This window comes from Aspergillus brasiliensis (assembly GCF_001889945.1).
Source record: "Aspergillus brasiliensis CBS 101740 unplaced genomic scaffold ASPBRscaffold_14, whole genome shotgun sequence".
Taxonomy (NCBI): domain Eukaryota; kingdom Fungi; phylum Ascomycota; class Eurotiomycetes; order Eurotiales; family Aspergillaceae; genus Aspergillus; species Aspergillus brasiliensis.
The window spans coordinates 436,607-461,757 of NW_027137455.1; the positions used below are offsets into that span (position 1 = coordinate 436,607).

The 25,151-nt window shown below is 49.0% G+C and overlaps 9 protein-coding genes across 9 annotated transcripts; 7 read left to right on the plus strand and 2 right to left on the minus strand.

Annotated features, from left to right (window-relative positions):
- Window positions 1-673: 673 nt before the first annotated feature.
- ASPBRDRAFT_33785 (uncharacterized protein) lies at window positions 674-1,513 on the plus strand (the record flags this gene model as incomplete). Its single annotated transcript, XM_067623158.1, has 1 exon — window positions 674-1,513. One exon carries the CDS (start codon window positions 674-676, stop codon window positions 1,511-1,513), a length of 840 nt encoding a protein of 279 aa, XP_067475188.1.
- Window positions 1,514-7,573: 6,060 nt separating this feature from the next.
- On the plus strand, window positions 7,574-8,454 carry ASPBRDRAFT_134374 (uncharacterized protein; the record flags this gene model as incomplete). Its single annotated transcript, XM_067618601.1, has 2 exons — window positions 7,574-8,135; window positions 8,201-8,454. 2 exons carry the CDS (start codon window positions 7,574-7,576, stop codon window positions 8,452-8,454), a joined length of 816 nt encoding a protein of 271 aa, XP_067475189.1.
- Window positions 8,455-9,159: 705 nt separating this feature from the next.
- On the minus strand, window positions 9,160-9,678 carry ASPBRDRAFT_199644 (uncharacterized protein; the record flags this gene model as incomplete). The annotated part of the gene is made up of 1 exon (XM_067621352.1): window positions 9,160-9,678. The coding sequence occupies one exon, from the start codon at window positions 9,676-9,678 to the stop codon at window positions 9,160-9,162; it is 519 nt and encodes a 172-aa protein (XP_067475190.1).
- Window positions 9,679-12,211: 2,533 nt separating this feature from the next.
- ASPBRDRAFT_33788 (MARVEL domain-containing protein) lies at window positions 12,212-13,006 on the plus strand (the record flags this gene model as incomplete). The annotated part of the gene is made up of 3 exons (XM_067623159.1): window positions 12,212-12,253; window positions 12,355-12,621; window positions 12,788-13,006. 3 exons carry the CDS (start codon window positions 12,212-12,214, stop codon window positions 13,004-13,006), a joined length of 528 nt encoding a protein of 175 aa, XP_067475191.1.
- A 577-nt stretch (window positions 13,007-13,583) lies between these two features.
- On the plus strand, window positions 13,584-14,925 carry ASPBRDRAFT_47454 (zinc-binding alcohol dehydrogenase family protein). Its single transcript, XM_067625859.1, has one exon. It carries the CDS (start codon window positions 13,738-13,740, stop codon window positions 14,773-14,775), a length of 1,038 nt encoding a protein of 345 aa, XP_067475192.1. The 5' UTR covers window positions 13,584-13,737; the 3' UTR covers window positions 14,776-14,925.
- Window positions 14,926-15,301: 376 nt separating this feature from the next.
- On the plus strand, window positions 15,302-19,914 carry ASPBRDRAFT_199647 (uncharacterized protein; the record flags this gene model as incomplete). The annotated part of the gene is made up of 6 exons (XM_067621353.1): window positions 15,302-15,514; window positions 15,564-16,089; window positions 16,139-16,359; window positions 16,417-16,930; window positions 16,996-18,261; window positions 18,311-19,914. The coding sequence occupies 6 exons, from the start codon at window positions 15,302-15,304 to the stop codon at window positions 19,912-19,914; spliced, it is 4,344 nt and encodes a 1,447-aa protein (XP_067475193.1).
- A 626-nt stretch (window positions 19,915-20,540) lies between these two features.
- On the minus strand, window positions 20,541-22,152 carry ASPBRDRAFT_199648 (terpene synthase family protein; the record flags this gene model as incomplete). Its single annotated transcript, XM_067621354.1, has 10 exons — window positions 20,541-20,646; window positions 20,701-20,918; window positions 20,977-21,010; window positions 21,063-21,152; window positions 21,206-21,362; window positions 21,418-21,430; window positions 21,488-21,645; window positions 21,700-21,718; window positions 21,790-21,916; window positions 21,977-22,152. The coding sequence occupies 10 exons, from the start codon at window positions 22,150-22,152 to the stop codon at window positions 20,541-20,543; spliced, it is 1,098 nt and encodes a 365-aa protein (XP_067475194.1).
- A 133-nt stretch (window positions 22,153-22,285) lies between these two features.
- On the plus strand, window positions 22,286-22,822 carry ASPBRDRAFT_58527 (uncharacterized protein; the record flags this gene model as incomplete). The annotated part of the gene is made up of 4 exons (XM_067627909.1): window positions 22,286-22,318; window positions 22,355-22,432; window positions 22,559-22,685; window positions 22,740-22,822. 4 exons carry the CDS (start codon window positions 22,286-22,288, stop codon window positions 22,820-22,822), a joined length of 321 nt encoding a protein of 106 aa, XP_067475195.1.
- A 583-nt stretch (window positions 22,823-23,405) lies between these two features.
- Window positions 23,406-24,949, plus strand: ASPBRDRAFT_199649 (oxygenase MpaB family protein; the record flags this gene model as incomplete). Its single annotated transcript, XM_067621355.1, has 3 exons — window positions 23,406-23,807; window positions 23,866-24,594; window positions 24,647-24,949. 3 exons carry the CDS (start codon window positions 23,406-23,408, stop codon window positions 24,947-24,949), a joined length of 1,434 nt encoding a protein of 477 aa, XP_067475196.1.
- Window positions 24,950-25,151: the final 202 nt, after the last annotated feature.

The following is a 25,151-nucleotide window of genomic DNA, read 5'->3' on the forward strand; positions in this document are numbered from 1 at the left end:
ACGGTCACGTTCTGACATATCTGACCACTTCGACACATTCATATTCTCACACCATGTATACAACGAGAAACGTCACGGATCAAAACATTGTGTATATTAGGAAAGGGCGGCCGGTCGGATACTCTTGCTGAATTCGGTTGCACCTCTGTACAATATTGATGCAATTCACATTCACTTCTTTCACTTGCTTCTATACTGTAGTTGCATGTCTTCCATGAAGCCCCATTCGGTCTATGCTTCTCTCACTCATAGTTCGGTTTGACTTCAGCCCAACCTTCCTTTCACGGAAAATATCTCTCATCTCGAAAGTACCTCCTCAACCAAATACAGTGGATATTCCGCTATTGAGTCTGACCAGCCGAGACTGCAATCAATCGATAGCCAAGGGACGACGGTTGAAGACCAGAGACGAACGGTCTGGAAATCCACGTGACCACTACCTGAACCAGAACGTGGTATCCTTCCGGAAGAAACTCCTTGAGCAGCTGGATGACAGTCGGTGTGACCCCTGCAGAACAAATACAAGCCCATGAACCTTCTCCCACGAACTAACATGAAACAATTCATGCCAGCTGGCTCATAAGGTGTTGTTCTATCTCGGTTCCTGTCTTTTGAACCGTCCGCGACCAAACACCCCGGACATCCCTACATAGATTTGATCTGACACGGGAAGATGGAACGTCAGCTACCGACGCGTGGAGTACGCGTTTATGATACCCAAATAGCACCAGAGCACTATGAAGTGAAGCGTGAATACCACGATCCGGACACGCCTTCTACGGACAGTACACAAGTAAGCGAGGGTTTCAGATTCCTGCCTGTGCCCACCGAGAGCGATGATCTGGCAACGACATGTATGAAGCTCGAGGAACTAGCTAAAACAGTCGAGCAAGGCAACAGTCTCGCGCTCTTTACGGGATTAAAACTGGCAACATACCCAGCGAAAAGCGACCTGGAGAGTATGGCCATGAGCCAGCTGACACCGGAAGAGCTGTGGATGTATGAGACTTGGAAGGAGATGAAGATGATACAAGACACTGAGATCAAAGGTGGCCGTTACAGCGGCGAAGAGGATCACAACGGTATGCAACTCCCGTACTTCAACTGGGAACAGAACGTGGCGCCGGTGCCTCAGGGCGCTCAGAGTATGAAGAAGTTTACGCAACGGGCGGCGGCCATGGATGTGGTCTTTGGCCATCGAGGTGCTACGCCTGAGAACGCTTCATGGCTTACGTCGCACATGGTCTTTATGTTACCCCTTGTCAAAGCTGTCACAAAGGTCACCAACCTCAAGAAGAACCTGAAAAACAATCATCGATCCCGCCATACGCGTGGCCTGACAGACATGGAGGCGGCCGAGGTTGAGACGGCGCGCAAATTGGTGGTTATTGCGAACAAAAACCAGTCTCGAGAAATGGAGAAGATTCGCCGACTGACTAAATCGATCGAGGAATCTGCGTTAATACTCAAAGGCCGCGTTGAAGCTCTGGAGAGATCGAGGCACTATCGATGAGGGTATACTGTGCGACCTATCTCTTATAGAGCAGGCAGAGAGTCCCAGGGGTTGTGCGAGACTTCTCCAGAGCACGCGACCTCGTATAGAAGGTCTTTTTCCGCTGGAACCCGTAAATTGCACATGTTACCGTTCGTATGGTGCTTAGCAGGATACGAAGGGTTAGCAACGAACATATGAAGTTATACTACTATAGTTAGTATCTAGTAACCCACTAGTTATGACTCCACAGCGCATATGAAATTGGGCAATGAGCTGCCCATCTCTAATCTTCTTAGACTCCATCGTCCCTCTATGTCTCAGTCTCACAGGATACCTCGAAGACAGCCCAACAAGGTATGGCTCGCATCCAGCCTCCATCCGAGGGTAACTACTAGATTATGATTGGTTCTTGGATATTATTCCAACTTGACAGCTTTAGGCAGCCAGACCTACTACGTACTAGTAGTAGTTATCATTATCCACCCACTCCCACATCCGCAATCTCGAGGCGAGAAACCGGAAGCGAAAGGAAGTGAGAAGAAAGGTAACAGACTACTAGGAGTTTCCCCTTTCCTACTTCCTAGGCAGATAGCCAAGAGCGGATGAACTTCTATCCAGTGTATCCACAGGAAGGGATGGGATCGGAAACGAACTGCCTACTCCTAGAATTCATAGAAATAACTTATGAAGTTATTATGTGTGTGGGGGTTTCGTGACTAGGCAGCAAGAAAGCAAGCATACCCGAATTCGAATCCGAATCCCACTTGCTTCGCTAAGCGAGTCAGACAGGCAGATAGATAGTTGCTACTCCGTAAATAGATACAGAATGTGGGAATTACTTTAATTTACTCCGTACTCAGTTCACTACTAACTGCTTAGCAGTGTTGAGTTTGGTAGGCTAGTTAGTTTATTAGTAGTTAACTATGGCATTTCGGGTGATGACCTCATAGGCATTATTGTCGCATAAGTAGTAGTTACTACATACAGTACATGGACCCTTCATTTTAATCTCACTCGTAGGGAGACGGGATGGGATGAAATGGATGGATGGGGTGTGATGAGGAGAGGGGTAGTAGTTAACTAGATAGTAGATACTCAGCTCACAATGTGGCATATATGCATGCAATGAACAAATAGATGCATATCCTTCTTCTATAGGAGGGAACAAACAGCCTTCATGACTAGTTAACAGACAAAACAGATTGTCGCCTGACTACTAGACACCGGCTATCTATCTACCAGGTGGTTGGTAGCACATGGTATGGTAAAATGGTACTCTGTCCTGCGTAGTGCCTAACGACTTACCGAGGAAAGAATGTTAGATATCATGCATTCAGACTAACTATCCCAGAATGAGAAGAAGATGGAAGATCGGGTGTTTGGTTTTTATTTATTTTATTTTATTTTTATTTTGTTTTTGGAATGCGGGTTTGCGGATGATCAGGGATGGGTGTGATGTCATTTCATGATTCTTTTCCTATCCATCCATCCATCCATCCATTCATCCCTTCGGTCCAGGGAAAAAAAAGGGGAGGGAAGGGTGAACGAACTATCCTAATCCCCACTCGCTTCCCTCATGGGTCAGCCAGGGAGCATTGGTAAGCAGCCAATGCGAAACAATGGTCAATTAATTCTACGAAGTGACGGAGAACCGGTGGTAGTATTCTAGTTAGTAGTTTACGGTAGAGGTTTAGTGTGATTTTGCTACTATCTTCTATGTAATTACTGGCCGCTTAGGCCTCCCCCTCGGGTTGGTTAGTGGCAGACTAACGAAGTGGTGATAGTGGCTCTAAAAACCAGGGATCAATCTAAGTCCCAGTTCACCACTTGACTGTTTACTAACTTGGCTTGGTTGATTCCCACATGGGAAGTAAATCAAATGCCGCCACCGGGTATTTTCTTTTCAGTTAGACTAGGATAAGAGACCCATCTCAAGCAGGCAGGGCTCTTTTGGGAAGACCGGAATGCTTGGGAAGCACATTTACTTTGATTTTAGTCTTTCGTTTATTTTGTATTATTTTGTTTTAGTTCTTTCTGTTTGTCTGCCTGCTCACTTGCAGCGAGTTAAGCCAGTGTTTGGCCACTTCATACTGAAGTAGTGAGAAGTTGGACATATCACACGCCTATCTTGCAGGCGAGAGTTTGTAGTGTATTGTGTAGATTACCAGGTGAGATGAAGAATGAATGAATGAATGGTATGCGATCGATCGCTACTTACAGTACTGTGCAATGCATACATGTAAGTATGCATGTATGCAAACAGAGACTTTTTCCCGCAAGCGAAAGCGAACGAAGACAAACCAAATCCCACCCACCGGTGGCAACAGCGGCAATAACCGACCCAACAACAGCACACGATGGGTTATGGAATTGAAGAGAGTCAGAAGGTGGGGGGGATGTGTCTGAGCAGAAAAGCAACAAAAACCAAACAAATTAATTTCGGGGGTTCCATTCAAGGGACTGTGCTCATTGCTCGGAAATCTTCATGGCAACAACTAGTGGCACTTTTTCCCTAGCTAGAGGTCGAACATAACACCCCGAATTGAAAGCCCGAAAAATCAACTACTAGATAGCCGGTCGAACTCCATCGCAACAGGGGGAAAGAAGAAGCAGGGACTGTTGGCTAAGACGCTAAATTGGGCTGGCTGTTAGTTTAGTAGATGGCTACTAACTAACTATCTACTAAGGAGTGAGTGAATCAGGGACCAGTGAAGGAAGGGTGGATCTCTTCCGAGGACTGCGCTAATGGTATCGGTCAGACTAACTAACGGTTTCTCCGACAATCAACACACCCCTCTCCAGCTTTTGTGATGGAAACGGTCTACCGTTCCAGAGGTTGTCTCATCTATCTCGTAGGGTGGATGATTGACATTGTACTCCGAAGTAGCATATTGCTGAAAACTTGCTGTTTTGACTTGCTTGGCTTCTCATAGCTGGTATCATTCTCATAGCTGGTATCTAACATCAGCAGTAGCTTTGGGAGGATCACCAGCCACGCTCAACCATCCTGTAGATCAAAAGGTAAATCTACAGCTCGTTGGCAATTATGATTATGCCTAGAATTTGGGAAAGCCCTGATAGGTTATAGCTAGCCACGAGTTAGCTTTGCTTGCTTGCTAGCTGGCTGTATGGACACTTAATAACCTCACTTGAGTCACTTCATCTATTTTGATAGTGCTACCACCGTACTACTTACTGAGCTACTACTGCTGACCTATGTTGCATGCCCTCATTCCATTGGTGCGATATCCCCGGACCTCCCCCTACCAACGGCGTGCTTCAGAGTGACTCCTCCAGCAACCATCACGCTCGACCTAAAGCCCAACGAAGTCAAGGGTGTTCAGACATCCGACATTTAACCGTGGTTGAGTCCGTGTCCCGTTACAACATGACCCTGCGGGCATGGTCTGAGCTCTAGGTGTATTGTTGAACTCACTATATTCTGTGCCAGGCTTGTTCGAGTAGGTGTTTATCACATTGGAACACGCTATGCAGGGAAACCCCCCGAGACTGGCGCATTGATTGGCAAGAAGTATCATACTGGTGGACGAAGTAAGAGTCATCATGATACGCTGGCCACGTGCGGTTGGTACATGTATTCAGCAGCTCACCGTACTTGACTTTCAGGATACTACTACTAGTATGCGAGTTCTTACTCTATATAGTAGTGACTGAGTGGTTTAACGGGAGCTAAGTATCAGAGTAAAGCATCTAGTCTGCTAGTTTCGGAAGCCGTTTTCTACGAACTGAGCAGGCAGATCCGCGTCCGAACGAGTCGTAAAACCTGGATACACGCTGGTTATCATCCACAACTGCTAGTAGTCTGGTCTGACCAACCGCCTAGCAGAGTTCTGCAGAATTCTCCTATAAACCACCACCAAACGAATGAAAAAAGCTTGTTCGACATTACCGCAGAACACGAGGGATTAATCAAAGTAAACGCGGAAAAGTTCACGGGCGACAGGACCAAATTGGGCTAGTGGACAATTCAGCCGAAGTGTAAATAATGAGACAAATTGTCCACTGTAAAGTGTAGATTAATCGTGCCGGTCCTTCAATGTCCTCCCGCAAGCAGACACTGACTATCCACTACTGTTGTTGTGGCCGACTGCTCGTAGAGAAGTCATTTTGTGGATGGGTAAGATGACTGCCTGCTCGAAAAGTGGGAAATGGAAATGGACAAATCATCGAGCATAGCTATGTGTTCGGAAGGAGCTCCGGATGGGCTTGAAGCATTCTCGATGTCACCGGAGGATCCGGATGATGGTGGAAAAGCCAAAAAAAGCCAAAAGCGTTTAGTTAGTGCACCACTACCAACTAACTACCAAAAAAGAAAGCGCAATTTTATCACCAGTTAGTGGTGATTAGGACCCGCTACCGGCCACTACAGTCAGGTAGATATTAGATAAGTAATATTTTTAGTCGGATTGAGCGACCGGACCCTGAAACCGGAAGATCATAGTGTTTCCCGAATAGTAAAGAATAATGATAATAATCAGCAGAAGAAGAAATCATTTCAAACGCTGGTTCCAATACGGGGCTTGGTATGAACTAACTACCACAATACGAGATACCGACTGTACACAGAACAGCTGTAGTTTCCATGTCTGTTAAACTCCACCCGGTGCTGCTTTTCACCCGGTGCTGCTCATGTTCTCGTCAGCACTACATACTAGTTACATGGGGCACCCTGGACCCTGAGTCAATATGAGCATCTCACCAGGCGCTGCTAGTAGACTATCTAGGTGTAAGCTGGAATTAGCAGTGAGCAGTAAAAACGCGTTTTGGGTCTGTCACTGCCCGGATGTGGGAAGAAGAAAAATACCACCTAACCTCCTAGTTACGATGGTGGCTGGAACATAAGCGAGTCTATTGGCCCCTGAGGAGAGACGAGGAGCGGCGCCAGTCCCGAAATATGTGGTGAATGGGCCCTGTGACTGGCTCCCTGCTGCGACCCTGGGCGGGATTACCCTCCGGAATTACCGCATTCGGCGCCAGGTATGCGGGGGCTGCCAGTTAGCGTTGGTGACCGGGCAGCGCCAAGAATGCCTCGAGGATTCTGGGAAGTCAGGGAGTCACCGAAAGCCAGGCACCTTGGGCCAATCCCCAAGCGTATCCACACGCCTTGTTTCACGGGCAAGACAGTCCAACTCGCCCTGGCAAAGAAAAAGAATAATCTGTCCAGGTCGGAGCAGCATCATACTATTACTGCTGCTGCTGCTACTCCTTCTGACTGAACCTCCAATTCTTAACTACTAGACTAGTACCTCACTCACTCATTCACTAACGACCACTGGGAATCACACCCTGATTACCTGATGCTTACCCCCTCTTTCTCTTCCTCTCCTCTCTCTTCTGGCTAAATACCTCTTCTTGATCCCTCCGCAACCGATCATCATCGGCCCCTGTCGCTCCGTCCACACCCATCAGTGACCGTCGCTCATCACCTCCCACCACCACCACCACCACCACCACTACCACTACCCCCCTCTGTATCTTGTATAACAGAGGCCCTCGCGCCAGGGACAATTTGCTCGTCTACCAACCGCTGGACCCCTCACGACCCGATATCTCTCTCCAGCCTCGATTTGATAACCTTCAGCATTTTTAAACGGTGAACGGATCCCTCCTTTCCCTTCCAGCCGTATCGACCGATAAGCCGTCAGCCTGCCGCCCTGTCTGTCGCGACTCCTGCACCCGATCGTCGCGGTTGCGAACGCGAGTAAATCTACCCATAATTTACTGTCCATAACAGACGAGTAAACGAATTGAACTCGTTCTAAACCCCCTGGAGACATCACCCGGCACTTCCGACTTTGCGAACACGCCTTGTGCCGCGCCTTTAATGTGTTTATAGCAAGTCTAGTTCTGGCATGATTCAGGCGACCGCCTCCCGACTTTGACCTCTTCTCAAACGATCATCTGTCCCACCGCCTGTTAACCGACCTTGATATACACCGAATCACGGTTACGAGCATGGTCTTCGCCCGCTCAACGGTTCCCATTACATCATTCTTGTGCCTGTGAAGTAGATCGGTCGCTCTTCTCAGCACGACTTCCGACCGTTGGTGCTACCAAATGGCCGGCTATTTTGGAATGGGGGCAATCCTCCGACCTTGCCTAAATGCCTTCATTTTGTTGCTTGTACTTGGGTCGCCCGCAATCGCTCAGTTCTGCTCCTTTTGGAGCGGTAGCTGTCTCGACGCCCTAGCTCAAACTGCTGTCTCCTTCAACTTTCCCCCTCTGTTTGAGGAGAGTCTCAACCTCTACTATGGATTCGATGCCAACTCTCGAGGCAAAGGGCAAGAGCCCATGACTAAAGTTAGCTTCTGGCTTGGATACGGCGCTCTTCTCAATAGTTCTGTTATTACCTCCAACCGGACCTCCGAGATTGCTTTGCGCGTGGGAAACCTTACCGGAACGCCATCAGGCTCGAACAATGGCTGCGATGGTGTATGGGGCCCACAGTGCTCGTACGATTTGATTACCCTGCTGAAGCAGGCCTTGTATGGACTTACCACGAGTGGAAATTACTACGATGACCCCTTGAATACGGTGTTGAGTGAAATGCTCGTCAATCAGCCCGTGCTCTCTAACTGCCCTCCGCCTCTGTTCGACGTTGCTGCCATCCCTTCTATCTGTATGTTGGCCCGGTGTTTGTTCCTGCATTTTCTTTGCGATACCTCCCTTACTGACCTTCTAAAGCTTTCGCTCAAGAAACCGATACCACCCGAATTGCAACCCTCCAAACATCCGGGTCTAGCAGTGAACCTTGGAAAACGTGGTTCATTGACAACATGACGGCCAATGACCAAGCAGCTCAAGTTGCAGTTGCTATTATCAGCAGAGCTCCATCATACGACGGCCACCCTCCCAAATATGTGGACGATATACAAGTAGAGCTCGTTTGCACCCAGGCCCCATCGACGGGAAGTTCTTCGTCGAATCAAGGTTCCTGACCTGCGCTACACCCGCCTTCGAGAGAACGATCGATAAGAACGTACGCAAAATAGATACTCGTCGCAGATTTGAAGATTACCTACGGTCCTAGGAAGCCTGCCATTGGACTCTTCCCGGTATACATAAAGATCTTCCGAAAATTTAGCTGCGTCCCCAGGGGTCGTGTCCAGTCTGCGACGGACAACAGGGTTTTTGGCCCCAAACGACTATAGCTGCACGTCTCCGTGATCTACTTGATAAGCATGCATCAAGGCAACACGAAGAGTTGATGACATGATACCGCGGCGCGAGTTTTCCCGTCAGTCGTTGAGTGGCCAGTGGCTATGATCGCAGCGAAGACATCTGAGGTGAAAGGCCGACCATTATCGATAACAAACTGGCTCCCGACATTGATGTCTTGCTTGATCCGACAGACCCTACGCCCGACCCTTGCGGTGGTGTAATCCATGCAACACAACGGATTAGCCATCTATCTACATCCGAATGGACAGAAGACAGACATAAACAGACAAGCATTGAATGTTTGCTAGTGAAACGTCATGATACTGCGGGGTATACTGGAGACATGAGAACTAAGTACAAAATAGAATACCATTCCCAATAAACACCACTTTAAACCTCCATATCTCGTATCCTCGCTCCTCCCTCAATTGCATACCCCACCTAGCGATGCGTACATTCCCGCGAACGCGAACTTGCCTCAACTATAACGTCGGCCACTCCATCTCAATCGGCTCCAGATCACCCGGACCCCGGAAATCCTCAAGGATATCCGCCTGCTCACTCAAAAGCTTCCGATCCGTCTGCTTGCCAATCGTGGCCAACCCCCTCCACCTCTCCAGATCCTTCGCATTCCGCTTATCGCCGTGCGCTGCCTCACTTTCCTCCCAATGGCCCTTGGAGAACCCCAGCAACGTGGTGATACGCTTCCGCGGGATGTCATACACCAACGAGCATATCGTGCCCGTCTCCTCGAGCCAATTGCACTGCCACAGTTCCCCCGGTCGAATACACTGGTACGTGGCCGTTTGGAAGTTCTTCCGGCCCGCCATGGGTCCGCCATGGATGGCGTAGACGATGCGGTCCTCGTTGTAGAACCACATTTCATACCGCCATTTCTCCGGGTTGCCTTGTGCGTCTTGTGCGGCGTAGTCGTATATTAAGTGACGGTCGCGGATGTCGGTGTCGAAGGGGGTGTCTTTTAGTGATGGGAGGACTGGCATGATGGGATTTGAATTGATAATGGATGTAAATGTGGATGTGGATGTGAGGAGGTAGATGGTGGTAGTTAAGTATGTTATGTCAATTGGAATAACCACAAATTCTGCAGTTAGAAGGAATCTCAATAAATAGTATTATTGTGCTTTACTACATTTATATATTCAGTCCACCCTTGTACTATATATACACACCGTATAACTTTACTAACTGCCCGTCACCCCATCCCGGTACCTCTTCTTCATTGTTTGTTTGCTTGCTTTGCCGGGGATGCTTTCCGAGTTGACCGTGATGACATCACGACAGAGTAACGGGACGGAAATACCCCCCCCCAAGCGAAGGTAGTAGCTTTCTAGCTTGCCGGTTTGCCGTTGACATCTCTCTCTCTCTCTCTCTCATTCCAAGAAGTCAGTAATATGGTCCCACCTACCCTGTAAAAGTTCCTAGGCGTGGCGAATTGAGTATTTAGTAGTGGTCAGACTGGATGGAATGATTCGGCAATTGGAAGACTACTTTCAGCCGTTGAGCCTAGGCTCATTGTATTGAATGGGGTATCAGCCTAGGTACTTTGGCTTAACTGCCTTCTTTTCTTGATTTATCGGTATTTGTGTGTGGCGGTGGACTGGTGGTGGATCGGATTTACAAGGTTCAGACTGTTGATCACTAGTACTATCACTCTTGAATTTGTAAGTACGCTCACGTGTATGTTCAATGGGGAAGACGACGGGTGTTTCTTCGGCATTTATCGTTGCCTAGTATTATAGAGTTGACCATTCAGTTGATCTCAGGAATCTTCTAATTCAAAGTGATCAGCGCAATTGGGTATAATCATCAGCCCAGTGAATCAAGTTAGTATTTCCTTATGTCTAGAGGTGAAGGATATACATAAGGAGGTTGTGTTGCATTGAGGATTCACTGGATTTGTGTAAGATATTATTGGGGTCTCTTATTATATTGCCTGATTGTGTTCGAGGGTCTATTGGAGGTCAAACTTGAATATTATGTTAGTCTGTGTTACGCGTCGATGTCTAGCACGACAGCTCCTGATATACCTCCAAAACATTTATTAGTTGCCTAAAAGAGTGAAACTTAATTTAAGAGCATAGAAGTGAAGGAGAAACATGATCTACAGGGTACAATCGGCAGTATTCTCCGCTACAGGAAGCAGTGTCTCGGGAATGCTTCAACGATAGTCTCACAGGGAAGGTGGGTAACTAATAAATAAATCTGTCGGCACTTGTGTGCCAAGACTGTTGATCAATGCTTGATCTTGATCGTCTCTACGGCTTCTCGTTGGATTATATTGCCGGCTAGCATCCTTCTCTCTCTGACATTGATTAACCGCTTAGCGAACAATCAGCGTCAACTGCTGCACATATATGAGAATCTTTTCTGCTGAAGCATCTCCTGCATACACATCGGCGCTAATTGAGTTTTTTTGCAGACATGAAAACTCTTGTACATAGAGCTAGATAACTGGCCCAACAGCCACCGATGGATTTTAGATTGGGCTGGACCGTCCGGATGCCTGGTTGTGGGTGTCGTACCACCGGCGCTAAGTCGGCGGACTCTCCGTCTCTCACCTCCTCAGTGCTTGTGATTGCTGAATACTCCTCTGATTTCGCTACAGTCCTTACCCAACCGAGGCGTGGGTGGTCTTGGTGTCAAGGTTAACTACCAATCAATGTGAGAAGAGTGTGGGTGGGATCGTCTGAATGAACAATTACACTTGCGGCACAAAGCAGATCATCCGGTCAAGGATCTGCTGGCTCCTGTTTTGCTGCAGGTGTGGTTCATGGATTTCAATCAAGCTCTATGCGGGCATCCAGTCGAGAAGCCAGAAGCTCTTTCAACTACAACGTTTAAAGTTTGCAGGCCCACTGGTTGGAGAGCTTAATGGAGGGATTGCATTCCCACACAAGCTTGACTGGTACAGCTTTGACTCCGCCCATGGGTGACGGCATCAATGTTTCATGCTCGGATGACCTCGGAAGTTGATGATAGCAAGATCAGCTTGATGCTATGTATGTGTTGAAGCAATTAATCGCCTTGGGGGATCACCCTGGGGATAAAAGCAATGTAGGGATTTTTTGAACATGAATGGGTAGCGCTTGGGGCCAAATGCAAAAGCGCCCAACTGCGCCAGACTGGGCACCTTTGGGTTCATCAGGACTAACTTATCTACGAGTCAGTGCTGAAAAACATAAGCACCTAGACCGCACTTCGGCTCCATTCGATCTTCTCGACGATGTGTGGTGGAAACTCCCAATGGTGCAGCTGGTGGTGGTGATTTCATGATTCGGACCGGCGCATGACGTAGCAGATCCCTGAACCGGCGCATATCGTCATCGTTCGTGTTGCCCGATCATCCCGCACTGAAGATGATTCTTTCTTATAATATTCATCACTCCGTCTATCTGATTTATTAATTCCCCGGTGCCGGATCTACTGCAGCAGATCGATAATCTACAGCCAGCTCACCTCTCCCGCGTCAGCTCTCAAGCACCACCCATCACTCATCCAAATAAAACCGTCAAAATGGTTGCCAAAGCTATCCAGCTCGGCCTACGAATCTGGGAGGTATGTCGATCTTTTTCGAGCTGCGACCCCTGCTCTGGCTGGGTCTACGAAGCAAACAAGCAACGCAGCTGGATATTCTGGACTAACGCTGGTGGCATCAGTTCCTTTGGACTCTGCTCGTCATGGCTCTGATCGGTAACATAATCGCCCAAGCATTCGCCGGGAACCCTGCGACCATCAACTACGCCATGTTTGTTGCGGCCTTTTCGATGTTCACCCTCTTCTATCTATTCCCAGCAACAATCAATAGTGACTGGGCCATCCACCCAATCTTCTTGATTGTCATCGATACGCTTAATGCGATCCTGTTCCTGACGGCTGGTATCGCTCTGGCTGCGAAACTGGAAGCCCACAGCTGCAGCAACGATGTACGTACCGGTTGCATGATCTTCTGCCTTATCAGTCGGGAGAATTATCCACAAAAGAAAAAAAGTGGAGTGTGGAGTTTTCGTCCCGCGAACTCTCCCAAAAAGATGATGCACCAAAGTTATCTATAATATTAGGGCAACGCTAACCTGTGGATACTTGCTCTAGAATTATACGCTCCACAACGAAATCACCAATGGAGCCCATAACCGCACGAAGCGTTGCCGCGAGGCTCAGGCCTCAACGGCATTCCTGTGGTTCGCCTGGGCCGGCTACACTGCGTCGATGATCCTGTCGATTATCATGTCCCGTCAGACCAGTGTTAACCTTCGTGGACGCACCGGTCCTGCCCGGGGTGTTACTCGCCCCAGCATGGCCCAGGTCTAAATAGTGGTCCATATCCGCTTCTCCGCCTGGGCTGGGACTAAGTTCCTTCAAACTAACTATAACCTCCAGGAATGGAATGAAACGACTGACAAAGCCCATTCGGACCATTTATGAAATGAGATGCATTGGACACACGGCTTTAATTCTGGCTGATGGCTGATGGAACCGACTTCACGATCCTCATCACACTTACTACTAATGCAAAGGAAAAAAAGAATCCTGGGAGTATTCGGCCGGGGATAATTATAATTGGGTGGAAGGAGTTTTGTGTGTAATTCTACTTTTGTTTCTAGTGATATGTATTCGATAGTTCGTAATACTGATCGATCCAATGTGTTTTTAAGGCTCTTGGATACCGTCAGAATGTCAGATGATATTCATTTACTTCCATTGTATTAATAGAATTTGAGACGTCCATCCACAGTACAACATGCAAAACTTTATTGAAGCCGGTACACACATTTTGCACTGACTTGTTAAGAAGATGACAACGAGGATATAAAAAGCAATCTGCATACCCGAGCGGGGGAAAGAAGCAAATACTAGTTAAGATCGAATAGCTTAGAAATCGGCAGATCACTTCCCAGGCACTGAAGGCTGCATTTCGGCTCCTCACTAATCACCGTAACGAACAATTCGAACAGAGAAGTCAAGTAATTCCCTCTTTTCCCCTCCACAGCTACATATACAAGGTCTTATAGTTTTCCCCGTGCGTTATACCCCCAGACATCATGGTCAGAGCCATCGCCGTCACTGCCCCCGAGACCATCTCCGTGGTCAGCGACTGGCCCAGACCCACCCTCCGTGACGACTGCATCCTCGTCAAAGTGGTGAGCGTCGGGCTGAACCCCACCGACTGGAAGAATGCCCTTCGAAGCACTCCCATCGTCACTGTTGGCTGTGACTACGCCGGCATTGTCGAAGCCATCGGCTCCGCCGTCACGAAACCCTTCCGGGTCGGCGATCGTGTTTATGGCCTCATCCGCGGCTGCAACCCCAATCTCCCCTACAACGGGGCCTTCTCAGAGTACGTCCTCGCTCTAGGTGATCTGCAGTTCGCCATCCCGGAGAACCTCAGCTTCCAGGAAGCTGCCACCCTAGGAGTCGGTCTGTGTACCATTGGTCAATCTCTATACCAAAGCCTGCAGCTCGCACCATTCGATCATCCTCTGCCGCAGCCGGAGCCTATACTCATCTACGGTGGTGCAACAGCCACAGGGGCTCTGGCGATTCAGTTTGCCAAGCTGTCGGGGTACGAGGTGATCACGACGTGTTCGCCTGGGAATGAAGAGCTAGTGAAGAGTCGTGGTGCCGACCATGTGTTTGACTACAAGGATCCCGGGGCAGCTGAGAAGATCCGCCAAGTTACGCAGGATCGTCTGAAGTTGGTGCTGGATACTATCTCGACAGATGAGACGGCGGCGTTTTGTGGACGGGCTATGAGCTCCCAGGGGGGTGATTATACGGCGATGATAAACAGTGAGGTGCCACGTGCCGATGTCCGGAGTCGCTGGACACTGGGATATACGATATTCGGGGAGGAATTGACGTTTCGCGGTGAGCGTATCCCTGCCAAACCAGAAGATCGCGCCTTTTTCGCGAAGTGGGGGGAAAAGGCGGCCAAGTTGCTGGCGGATGGCAAGGTTGTGCCTCATCCTGTGCAGCTTGGGGCTGGTGGGTTGCAGGGAGTCATAGAGGGACTGAATTCGATGAAGGAAGGGAAGGTCAGGGGCTGCAAGTTGGTGTATAATGTGGATGAGACTGCTTGAGTCGGTGCTTATCTGCCATCATCGATGTGCTGTTACCTACGAGACTACGAGACGATGAACTTCAATATGAGTGCTCCAGACGATATATTTAGGTTGAGTATACCTAATTTCCACTGCACGGAGCCCCGACGGCTTAAAGCTTCTTAGGCGGCTACTATCAAGGACGGTGAAGCTGAATGGTGCGTAGTAGCCTTGCTGGTAGAGTATCAGGCAGACATGAAAGGGAAAGAAAGAGGCTAAGATGCAGACCCCAGCCTAGCACCCAAGTAGTCTCGCGACAGGGGTCTTTTCCAGCCATCTTATCGCAGCCATCTAATTGCTGGAATTCCTACACTATCACAGCCTTGAGAGATGGATAGACCAGCGAGATTAACTCCAAAAAGGTACTGCTGCGATTCCACCTGACACTCAGCCTCACTCCACCTCAGCACTTCTTCTCAACCTCACCTTTTGCACTACATCAATCTATCATTGCCATTTGGTATTTCCTAGTCATACCTCCAAGACTTGTGGATACTCTACCTAGATGGAGAACATTCATGCGTGCGGAGACAATCGATTCGGTCCTCAAGTGAGCCACTGTCGAGGGGACTTTGACTTCACCCTGCTTTTTGAAGAGTGCTTCTTCTCGATCGCTCCCTCGGCATTAATCCTGCTTGTGCTTCCATTGCGCTACAAACAGCTATGGCAACGTCGGACTGCTATCGTCTCTCAAAGCTGGGCATACTGGGCTAAGCTGGTACGTGTGTCTTGACAATGAAAGCTATATCTAGCTAACTGTCTACTAGGTTTCAGCACAGCTTTTCGGTGCATTCCAGTTTTCTCTTCTAGTCTTATGGCTCCTCCCTCACACGCCACGGACACAGACATCCCTGGCAGCTGCGGTCCTGACTTTCGTTACGTCTGTTGGCTTGCTGTTCCTGTCGCATCTGGAGCACCTATATTCTGCGCAGCCCTCTTCCCTTCTGAATCTGTTCCTGTCATGGACAATTATCTTTGATGCCGTACGTGCGAGAAGCCTGTGGCTGGCTTCATACACTGTACTTGCTGCTCTCTATGTAGCAAGTATTGCGGTCAAGTTGGTTTGGTTCTACTTAGAGACGAAATCAAAATTGGCGCTTTTTATCAACAAGAATGTGCAGTATGGCGATGAGGAAGTTAAAGGCTTCTATAACCGCGCCTTCTTCTGGTGGGTTAATCCTTTGCTCTTTCTCGGTTTTAAGCAATCGATATCCGTCGAGGAACTGCCGCACCTTGATCGGGCTCTGTCGGTAAACGAACTACATCGAAAGTTTTCCGCTCAATGGGCTTCGAGTAAGTAGCAGCCCAGAATAACAATTTGAAGGTTGCTGACCGGTCTCAGTGCCGAAGACACATAACAATACGTTAGCATATTGCGTCGTCCGTACATTTAGAGCCTCGATCTTTCACTCTTTCCTGGCGAGACTGTTCAGAATTGGTCTGGTTTATACACAACCTTTCTTGATATCCAGATTGACCATTTACGTTGGCCAGGATAATCCTAGCAAGGATGTTGGCTATGGCCTGATTGGTGCGTTTGCGCTAGTCTTCATTTTGAAAGGTGTATGCATACTATTTGATCCACTCTGTTGAAATTCTCTTCTGATCAAGTCCATGCAGGTCGTTAACTGTCTCTATGAGCACTATATATTTCGCCTCATAACGCAAATACGCGGCGCTCTCGTATCTGCGATCTATGACAAGACGCTCGAGCTGAAGTACGATGAGTACAGTGACTCGGCAGCGCTGACTCTGATGAGTAACGATATTGACAACATTGCTTCTGGGATCCAGAATGTGCATGAGGTCTGGGCAAGCCCCATAAAAGTAGGCATTGCTCTATACTTGCTGCAGCGACAGGTAGCTTGGGCTGCTGCAATCCCTGCAGTTCTTTCCGTTGCAGTCTTCTATCTCACCCACTTGTTGTCGAAGTCTGCACCGAGGAGGCAAAAGATATGGATGCAGGCCGTTCGCGAAAGAGTTGCATTTGCTTCGAGTTACCTTGATGCGAGTGTGACTATCAAGATGCTTGGCCTCCAAAATCATTTTTCTATAATGCTACAGCAACTCCGCATTGACGAGCTGGAACGACAGTCGAAGTTTCGCCACCTGATGGTGAAGATGAATTTGCTCGGTAAGTCACTTTGAGGCAGAATATATTGTTTCAAATTAATACTGATGGGGGTTACTCTGTTTCAGCGGGCACAACAGCCAACCTTAGCCCTGTTCTCACAATCAGCCTCTTCACCGGTGTTGCGCTTCATACAGGACAAAGTCCGTTGACAGTGGCTCAAACTTTCACAGCTCTGTCAATAATTTCTCTATTGAGCGGCCCATTGTCAAATCTGGTCTATTCAGGCCCCAAAGCTAGTGCAGCGTTGGAATGCTTCCAGAGAATCCAAGCCTACCTACTAGCAAGTTCCAGGCTTGATGATCGAGTTATTTCTGGGGGCCATCAGCATGTATCCACACATACGAATTGGACTGACATGGATGCCGAGGGGGTAGTGTCCATTGAGCTTCAGCCCTTAAAGCCATCGGATAGAGACCCTGTACAGCATCCTGTCGCAGCTGAGCCGGACTTGCTACATATCCACCAGGCTGATTTTGGCTGGGATCGCAATTCGCCAGCTATATTGATGAGCATCGATCTGAAATGTCCCGTTTCATCGCTTACAGTTGTTACTGGGGCTGTTGGATCAGGCAAGAGCACCCTGCTTCAAGCGATTCTCGGCGAGGTCCCCTGCTTGAAGGGCTTCACCTACAGCAACGTCTGCGAAATATCTTTCTGTAGCACCAAGGTTTGGATTCGCAATAGGTCCATCCGTGATAACATATGCCAACCCTTCCCTTTTGATGAGCAATGGTACCGAACTGTGCTTCATTCGACAGCGCTTGACCAAGACATTGAAAGCTTTCCCCACAAAGATCACACAGTCATTGGCAGTAATGGTATGGCAACTAGTGGCGGACAGCGGCAACGGATTGCTATTGCCCGTGCTATCTACGCACGAAAGCAGTTGGCTCTGTTTGATGACGTCTTAAGTGCTCTGGATGCGAAGACTTCAGAGCAGGTTTTCCAGCGCGTCTTCGGAGCGCAGGGCATCTTGCGCCGTCATGGAGTTGCTGCTATCTTAGCGACGCATGAGCAAAAGCTTATTGCCTTTGCTGATAATGCTGTCTTGCTTGAAAACGGAATGATCACTGAACAAGGTCCTCCTCACAGGCTTCAATCACAGAACTTGTCAGATGAACCAGCAGCCACTTCACGCTCCACAGATGAGCGCCAAGTAGCATTGCCGAATAATCAAGCGGCTGCAGGCATTGCGTCGAATGCTGACGACATGAACAGGAAGATAGGCGATCTGAGCATATATGCATACTACCTCCGAGCTGCTGGCCCTTGGCAAGTATTGATATACTTTGTATCCTTGGTGATAGGAATATTCTGCTCCCAATTTCCCAGTAAGTCTACCTATCTCCATGTCTAACTTTCACTGATAAGGAAGCGAAGATCTTTGGGTCCAATGGTGGGGAGAAGAAAATGCTCGGACGCCATTTGGAAGGCTCGCCCTTTATATTAGCACCTATGCTGTGCTGGCTGCTCTCGGAGCTGCGCTGTGGGCATGGTCCATGTGGCTGGTTTTTTGTCGCATTGTCCCCACGTCTTCAAACAGGCTTCATGATTACCTGGTGATGAAGATTAGAAAGGCTCCTTTGTACTGGTTCGCCTCCACCGACAGCGGCATCACCCTGAATCGCTTCAGTCAGGACATGACTCTAATTGACCGATCACTTCCGGCTGACTTTCTTAAAACATCGAGGAATTTCACACAATGCTTGATGAGCGCTATTTTTATCTGCGTTGGTGCTAAGTATATGGCTCCCCTTATCCCCGTATCCGCCATTGTGATGTACTTGATCCAGAAGTTCTACCTCCGGACATCACGGCAACTTCGCCATCTGGACCTCGAGAGCAAGTCACCACTATACACCCAATTCACTGAGACGCTAAATGGACTTGTCACTATTCGCGCGTTTGGCTGGCAAAGCAGTTTCCGTGAGGAGCATCAGGAACTGCTCCAAAGATCGCAACGCCCCTACTATATGCTGTTTGTCATACAGCGATGGCTTATTCTTGTTTTAGATCTCCTTGTTGCTGGCATCGCATCCTTGCTAGTCATCCTTTCTGTCTTTGTGCACGATATTGGGCCAGTAGGAGTTTCGCTTATTTCTCTAATCACGTTCAGTCAGCAGCTGTCGGAGCTGATCAATTTCTGGACATCCATGGAGACCAGTATTGGTGCAGTGACACGCATCCGCAGTTTTCAGAAAGTTCCTTCAGAGGATCTTCCTGAAGAGGAAGTAGTCCCTCCTACAAAATGGCCATCAGAGGGCCTTATAGCCTTCCAGAATGTCAGCATAGGCTACGAATCAGATTCTCCCCCTGTGCTTCAACAACTAACCCTGACCGTCCCCGCACGTTCCAAGCTTGGGGTATGCGGGCGCTCAGGAAGTGGGAAAAGCTCTTTACTTCTCGCCATCCTCCGCATGGCTGAGATACAGAGTGGTGATATTACTATTGACGCCGTGAGCTTACAATCATGTCCTCGTGACATCATCCGCGACCAAGTCACAGTGATACCTCAAGAACCCGTCCTGTTCCGGGGTACTATTCGCGATAATGTGACTGGGTTCAGACCCATGGACGATGAGTACGTTTTCAATGCACTACAAAAAGTGCAACTGTATGAGCATGTTCAAAAGTCTGGTGGACTCGATGCTAAGATTGATAACCTCCCCCTATCAGCAGGCCAGCGACAGCTCGTTTGCTTGGCCCGAGCTATTGTCAAGAAAGGAAAGATCTTGCTCCTGGATGAGGCCACCAGTCGTGTGGATCACGAGACCGATGCCCTGATGCAAGGTGTAATTCGCACTGAGTTCGCAGACTGTACTGTTATTGCAGTTGCACATAGGGTTTCTACACTTGTAGATTATGATCAGATTGCTGTCATTGATGGAGGTAAGATTGTTGAGTACGGCACACCTACTGCGCTTTTGAAGCAATCGGGTTCGATTTTCCAGCAATTGTATGATCAGCAGATGTCTGGGGTGTGATGATGCTGCGAGATTCGGCTCTATGGTGTGTTTGTATGGGTTCTGGCGGAAGGTACCTGAGTTTGTCAATGACATCGGAGACAGACTTGAGATAGTTGGGCTTCATCATCTTTACGGATATTTACACAATGTCTGTAGGCGTAGAAGAGAGTCGGGATAAAGCATATCCTATACAACTCATACTCGATTCTTTATAGCTGTCTATAGGGGAAGTGCCAGCAGAGATTGTTCAAGGCCTCAAGGCATCGGTTGCGGTTGTGGCCTCCTTCCAAATCTGGTAAACCCGCTGACAACGTAATACAAGGTGATCGGCACCGTGCGACCTCCAGCACCTCTTCCTCCTTTTCCTTCCCTCTTCTTCTACTACATTCATTGTTTACAATCCAGCTCTTTATGTGACTCGTTCATAACACTTCAATAAAGGCCAACTATTGCCAGTGCTATACTAACTAGAAAGCAAACTATTACCATATCCATATTAAAAATCCACGCTCAAAATCAATCGTCCGCAACTGAGAAAAACACCATCCAAAACACCTGAGAAATAGAGAATTCATCACCAGAATACCACCAGCATACGCGCAAACACCATGCAGAAAAGGATCTAAGCAATGAAGACTCACTGTCTACGCCATGGACAGCTTGAAATCAGCGTTGTTGCTTCGCACCGTCACCATTCCGGTCTTCCGCACTTGGTCGTTTGCTTTTCCAAAGTACCGGCCCGATCGGAAGCTATTGCATTATTGTGAGTATTCTGGGTAACAATGATGGCTAATCAAAACCTACCTCCAGTGAAGATTGGCGCGAACGACATTCTGCACGCCTCGGATATATTCTTGAACGTCTGCATCGATTCGCTCCCCCCAAGTTGGCAGTGCTGCTAAAGCGAGGTACCAATCGCGGTAGCGCTCAATGAGCATGTCTCCAACATGGTTAAACGCTACCTGCGCTGGCATGCCGTTGTGACGACAGATGGCGACTAAGTTATGGCTCACACCTTCTTTCTGCGTCCGTTTGTGAGCTATGCGGATCACAGCTTGTGATACCATGTAGACAACTAACCTCTTCTTTGCAGTATGAGAGTATGTCATTTTGCCTAGGACGCATTAGTGCATTCAGATGACTGGGGAGTTGTTGGGGCAGCCTACAGTAACACGAGGTCAATACCGATTCTCTCGATTTCCTGGATACTCTTGCATTCGAACACATGATCCGGGATGTCTAGTTTGTGGGCATATCTGCAAAATTCCTGAGGTTAGTATCAACCATGGACAAAACAAGTGACACATACTCTACTAAGGCAAAGAGGGGCGAAACTCCTGCAGACTGCCGGCGCAGAGAGAGCATCTCTTCAAGCGAGGGCAACTCTCCCTTGGAGCATGAGCGTACTTGAGCCAGACATCCGGTGCAGTAGTCATTCATGGCACGAGCAAACCTGCGACGAATTCCTTAAGCAATGTTAGCAGATACGTCAAATTGTGTTGCGAATTCACCGTTGCATACCGATAGGTTGAGCCTACAATACTGTCAGACGTCAATGTGCACTCCCAGGACAGTATAATGAACAACGTACCTGAGTGATTCGGTGCCATACTGCGTTGTGCACCTGCACGATGGGGTAGTCTGAGGGCACTGGCCTCTGTCCACTTTCGTCGGCCATGCCTGCTCGCAAATCCTCAACCAGTACCTGGGCCCGTTCTGGATCATCCTTGAGCATTCCATTATCGAAGACTAGAATATAAGCTTAGCCACCACACACCGGCTTTCAAGAGACATGGTGCTTACGGTCATCAAATGGGAACACCTGCTCGGTGATATCGGTTAGCATTTATCAGTGACCCTGTATGTGATGTTGGTCGTGGGCCTGAAACGCACCCAGTTTCCCCAGTCAATAACTGTCCGCAACTCCTCGGGCTCGGCATCTGGAGCTGCAATGGAACAGAAATAAGCGAAGTCCGTCTTTTGTAGTCGCCTCTGGGCTCTTTCGTCGAAATAGCATTCTCTATCGTGACGGTGATCAGATTAGAGAAAGGTAATGCCCACGTTAGGGAGTGATATTTACCTAGATATCCATGCTTCTGACAGCTCTTTCACGCACTTATAGTGTCGATTCACCCTTGGCTCGCCTGACAAGAACAGAACGAACATCTCGGGGAGGCGGATGTTGAGAGAAGTATCTTGCCGGGCTATCTTGACCGTTGGCGAAGATACACTCTGCTGAACTCTTGTGATGGCCATTTTCAATTGATATGAACTGTGCTGGTTAAGCACAATATGGAAAAAGATATCTAATTGATCACTATCAAGCAATGATGTGGATCTGGACAGCACGTTGACAGGCGCGAGTGCATGGTACTTTATATACAGACGAATGTTACGGCCTGCCTTTACCAACCCTGGAGGCGTATGAATAGCCAGGATGATCCTACAACTGACCTAGCTGTTCAAGGCCCAGACTTCGGGCTTTGGTGACGACCTGGGCCCACACGATCGTCCAGCCTCAAGATCCCGTTTCCTGGTACTCGATTTCAATGGCGCCAGACCAAAGGATTAAGGTTTCAGTTGGTAACCTGCAATACGCGAATGTCAGAAAAAAAAAATAATGGCGCCTGTTATACATCAATTGAGGTCTGCAAAAGTCTAGCGCTACTCAGCCCGAGGAGCTAGTGCCTGGGGGCTCTCCGCCGCCGCGGGAGCTGAGGGCTTCTCGAGAGCAATGGCCGACCGTCCACCAAAGCGCGGTATGAGTTTGACGATCCCTGCCCGAATACGTCTAGAGTACCCATTTGCGGCCTTTGGATCTTGACTTTTGATCGGCCCGGAAGCCGGATCTCTCCCCGGTTTCCGGGATTTACTAGCACGGTCTCCTCATCTTATTCTTGGAAACCTCTCCCGGGGGATTGGCTAGCCTGCATGCTGGGTCGATTGGGCATCATGACAACAGGGCCCAAGAGCATTGATTAGCGCCTCTAGGTCCGAGAGCTGGTTCAGCATGTTGCTTTTTCCCTTGCCCTTGATTTTCTCGCCGGCCCTGTTCATTGATCACCGCTCTGGCCATGGTGGAACGAGCACATCTGATCGCGATCATACCATTGGGCCCGTCTGCTGGGGCATCGCAGTGGGTCCCACGAGGTGTTTCGCCTCGCAGCCACGGGACTGAGCTCACACATCCGCCCGGAGCACGATGCGTCGCTAGTAGCTTTCACTAGATATCATGTCCCAAAAGGACGGGTGAACGTGAGGGGTGGCCCAGAACTTCATTGCTTTTGTCAGGTAACACTGGCGGAAAGGAGGTCCGGTACATGGAGTGGCCATTGATCTCGTTCAGCTCCATGAGCCATGCAGTCCGTCAGATCCTTGCCTGGTAGTCTGGATAGCGGTATAAATTGCAGGAGAAGGGCGCAATGGAGCAATCATCAATGACTAGGGATTGGCCTATTGAACACCCAATTTTCTCAGGATTCGCAAGCATTTCTCGCTAGTTCTTCAACATGACCTCTTCCTCCCAACCACAGGCTGGCGACAGAATCAGTAGCTGGGGCTACTCCTTCTCCTGGACAAGGGATCATCTCTCCAGGGAAGAGCTAGAGCCGTTGCGCCAGCAGTATGATACCTCTGCGGCTAACGCGCTGGAGAGGCTACAAGCAATCAGGGCTACTTTGATGGAAGAAAGCAAGGTAAAGGGAACGAGCGCACCGCCTAGTGATCTTTACGTCCTCCTACGGGACCACCGTGGGGATGATGATGTCTTGGCCAAGTTCTGGACCGAAGTCAACACTGTGCCCGAGTGGGTGGACTGGGAGCAGCTACAACGCGGCCAGCAATTCTTCTATCGCTATGCGATTGCCAATATTGTGGGGTTCGCATTGCAAGGGTTCGTGGCGGAAAACTCGGTATGTTCTTTATTGTATGGCCCTGGCAGGTAACGAGGAAGCTAATGGCGCTTATCAGGCGGCACCTGGGGTTGTCGAGGTCCTTGTCCGAACAGGAGGCTTCTCCACCCGGATGCTTCTCGGCAGATTGCTTGAGACCTTTCAGTGGTTGATCCAAGTCACACATTGCATTACGTCCATTCGCCCCGGCGGCGAAGGGCACATTGCCAGCGTCCGGGTCAGGTTGCTTCATGCTTCTGTCCGCCAGCGCATCCTTCAACTCTGTCGAACCAGGCCAGATTACTTTGATCTGGCACGCTTTGGAGTACCGGTAAATACCCTGGACTCGGTCCACTCCATCAGTACGTTCTGTTGCAACCCTATGTGGCTTCAACTACCCAAGTTTGGCATTCAGCCTACTCCGGATGAGGTCAAGGACTATATTGCGCTCTTTCGGTACCTGGGCTTCCTCCTCGGGACGCCCACATCATATTTCGAAACGGTGGAGCGGAGTAAATGCACTATGGAAAGCCTTCTTGCGCACGAGCTCCGTACCACTGATACGTCGCGAACGGTGGCGTTTAACTTCGTGGAATGCGTGACGAACTTGCCAGCGCCCTTTGAAGTCTCCAAGGGATTCATTGAAGCGGGCAGCCGGTGGATCAACGGCGACGACTTGTGTGATGAACTGGAACTGGACAAACCAGGGCTTCTGTTCTATCTGGCCTTTTGTGGGTACTGTGCACTAGTGATATCTATGGCGTGGGTCCAGCGGCTACTGCCTAGCCTGGATGGATTACTGATTGCTGTAAGGCCGAATCTTATCTCCGTTAGCATGCACAGATACTGACTTTTGGTAGGGGTTCCGGGCTTTGCTGTATGGTGGAGTGGTCCAGCGAAAGTCGCGCACTCGATTCGAGTTTCGATATGTGCCTCGGATCGGCAAGCAGACGGGGAAGGAAGCATACAGGGGCGGTGATGCGGCCACGACAAAGACCTGGTGGACCTGTCGCCCAGTGTGGACGATACCCATGAAGTGCTTGGGGGTGGGCCTCTTTGAGATGGGGCTTCTCGTGCTACTTGCTGTTTCCGGGGTGGTGATAGTGGGAGGGGGGCTCGGAGTCATGCAGGGAATGCATAGGTATTACAAGGCGCATGCATAACATGCTGGACATAATGATGATGGTTCATGCGCGATGATCCATGATGATGAAGACAATAAGAACGATGTTCAACGTGTATCCTGGTGGATTACTCCATTGAGTGTCCGGCATGTATTGAAAGCGATGGTATGAATGGTAAAATGAGGCAGGTGATCAGACCGAGTTGCAAATCCCAACAAAGGAACCCTGAATCAGTAGGTCC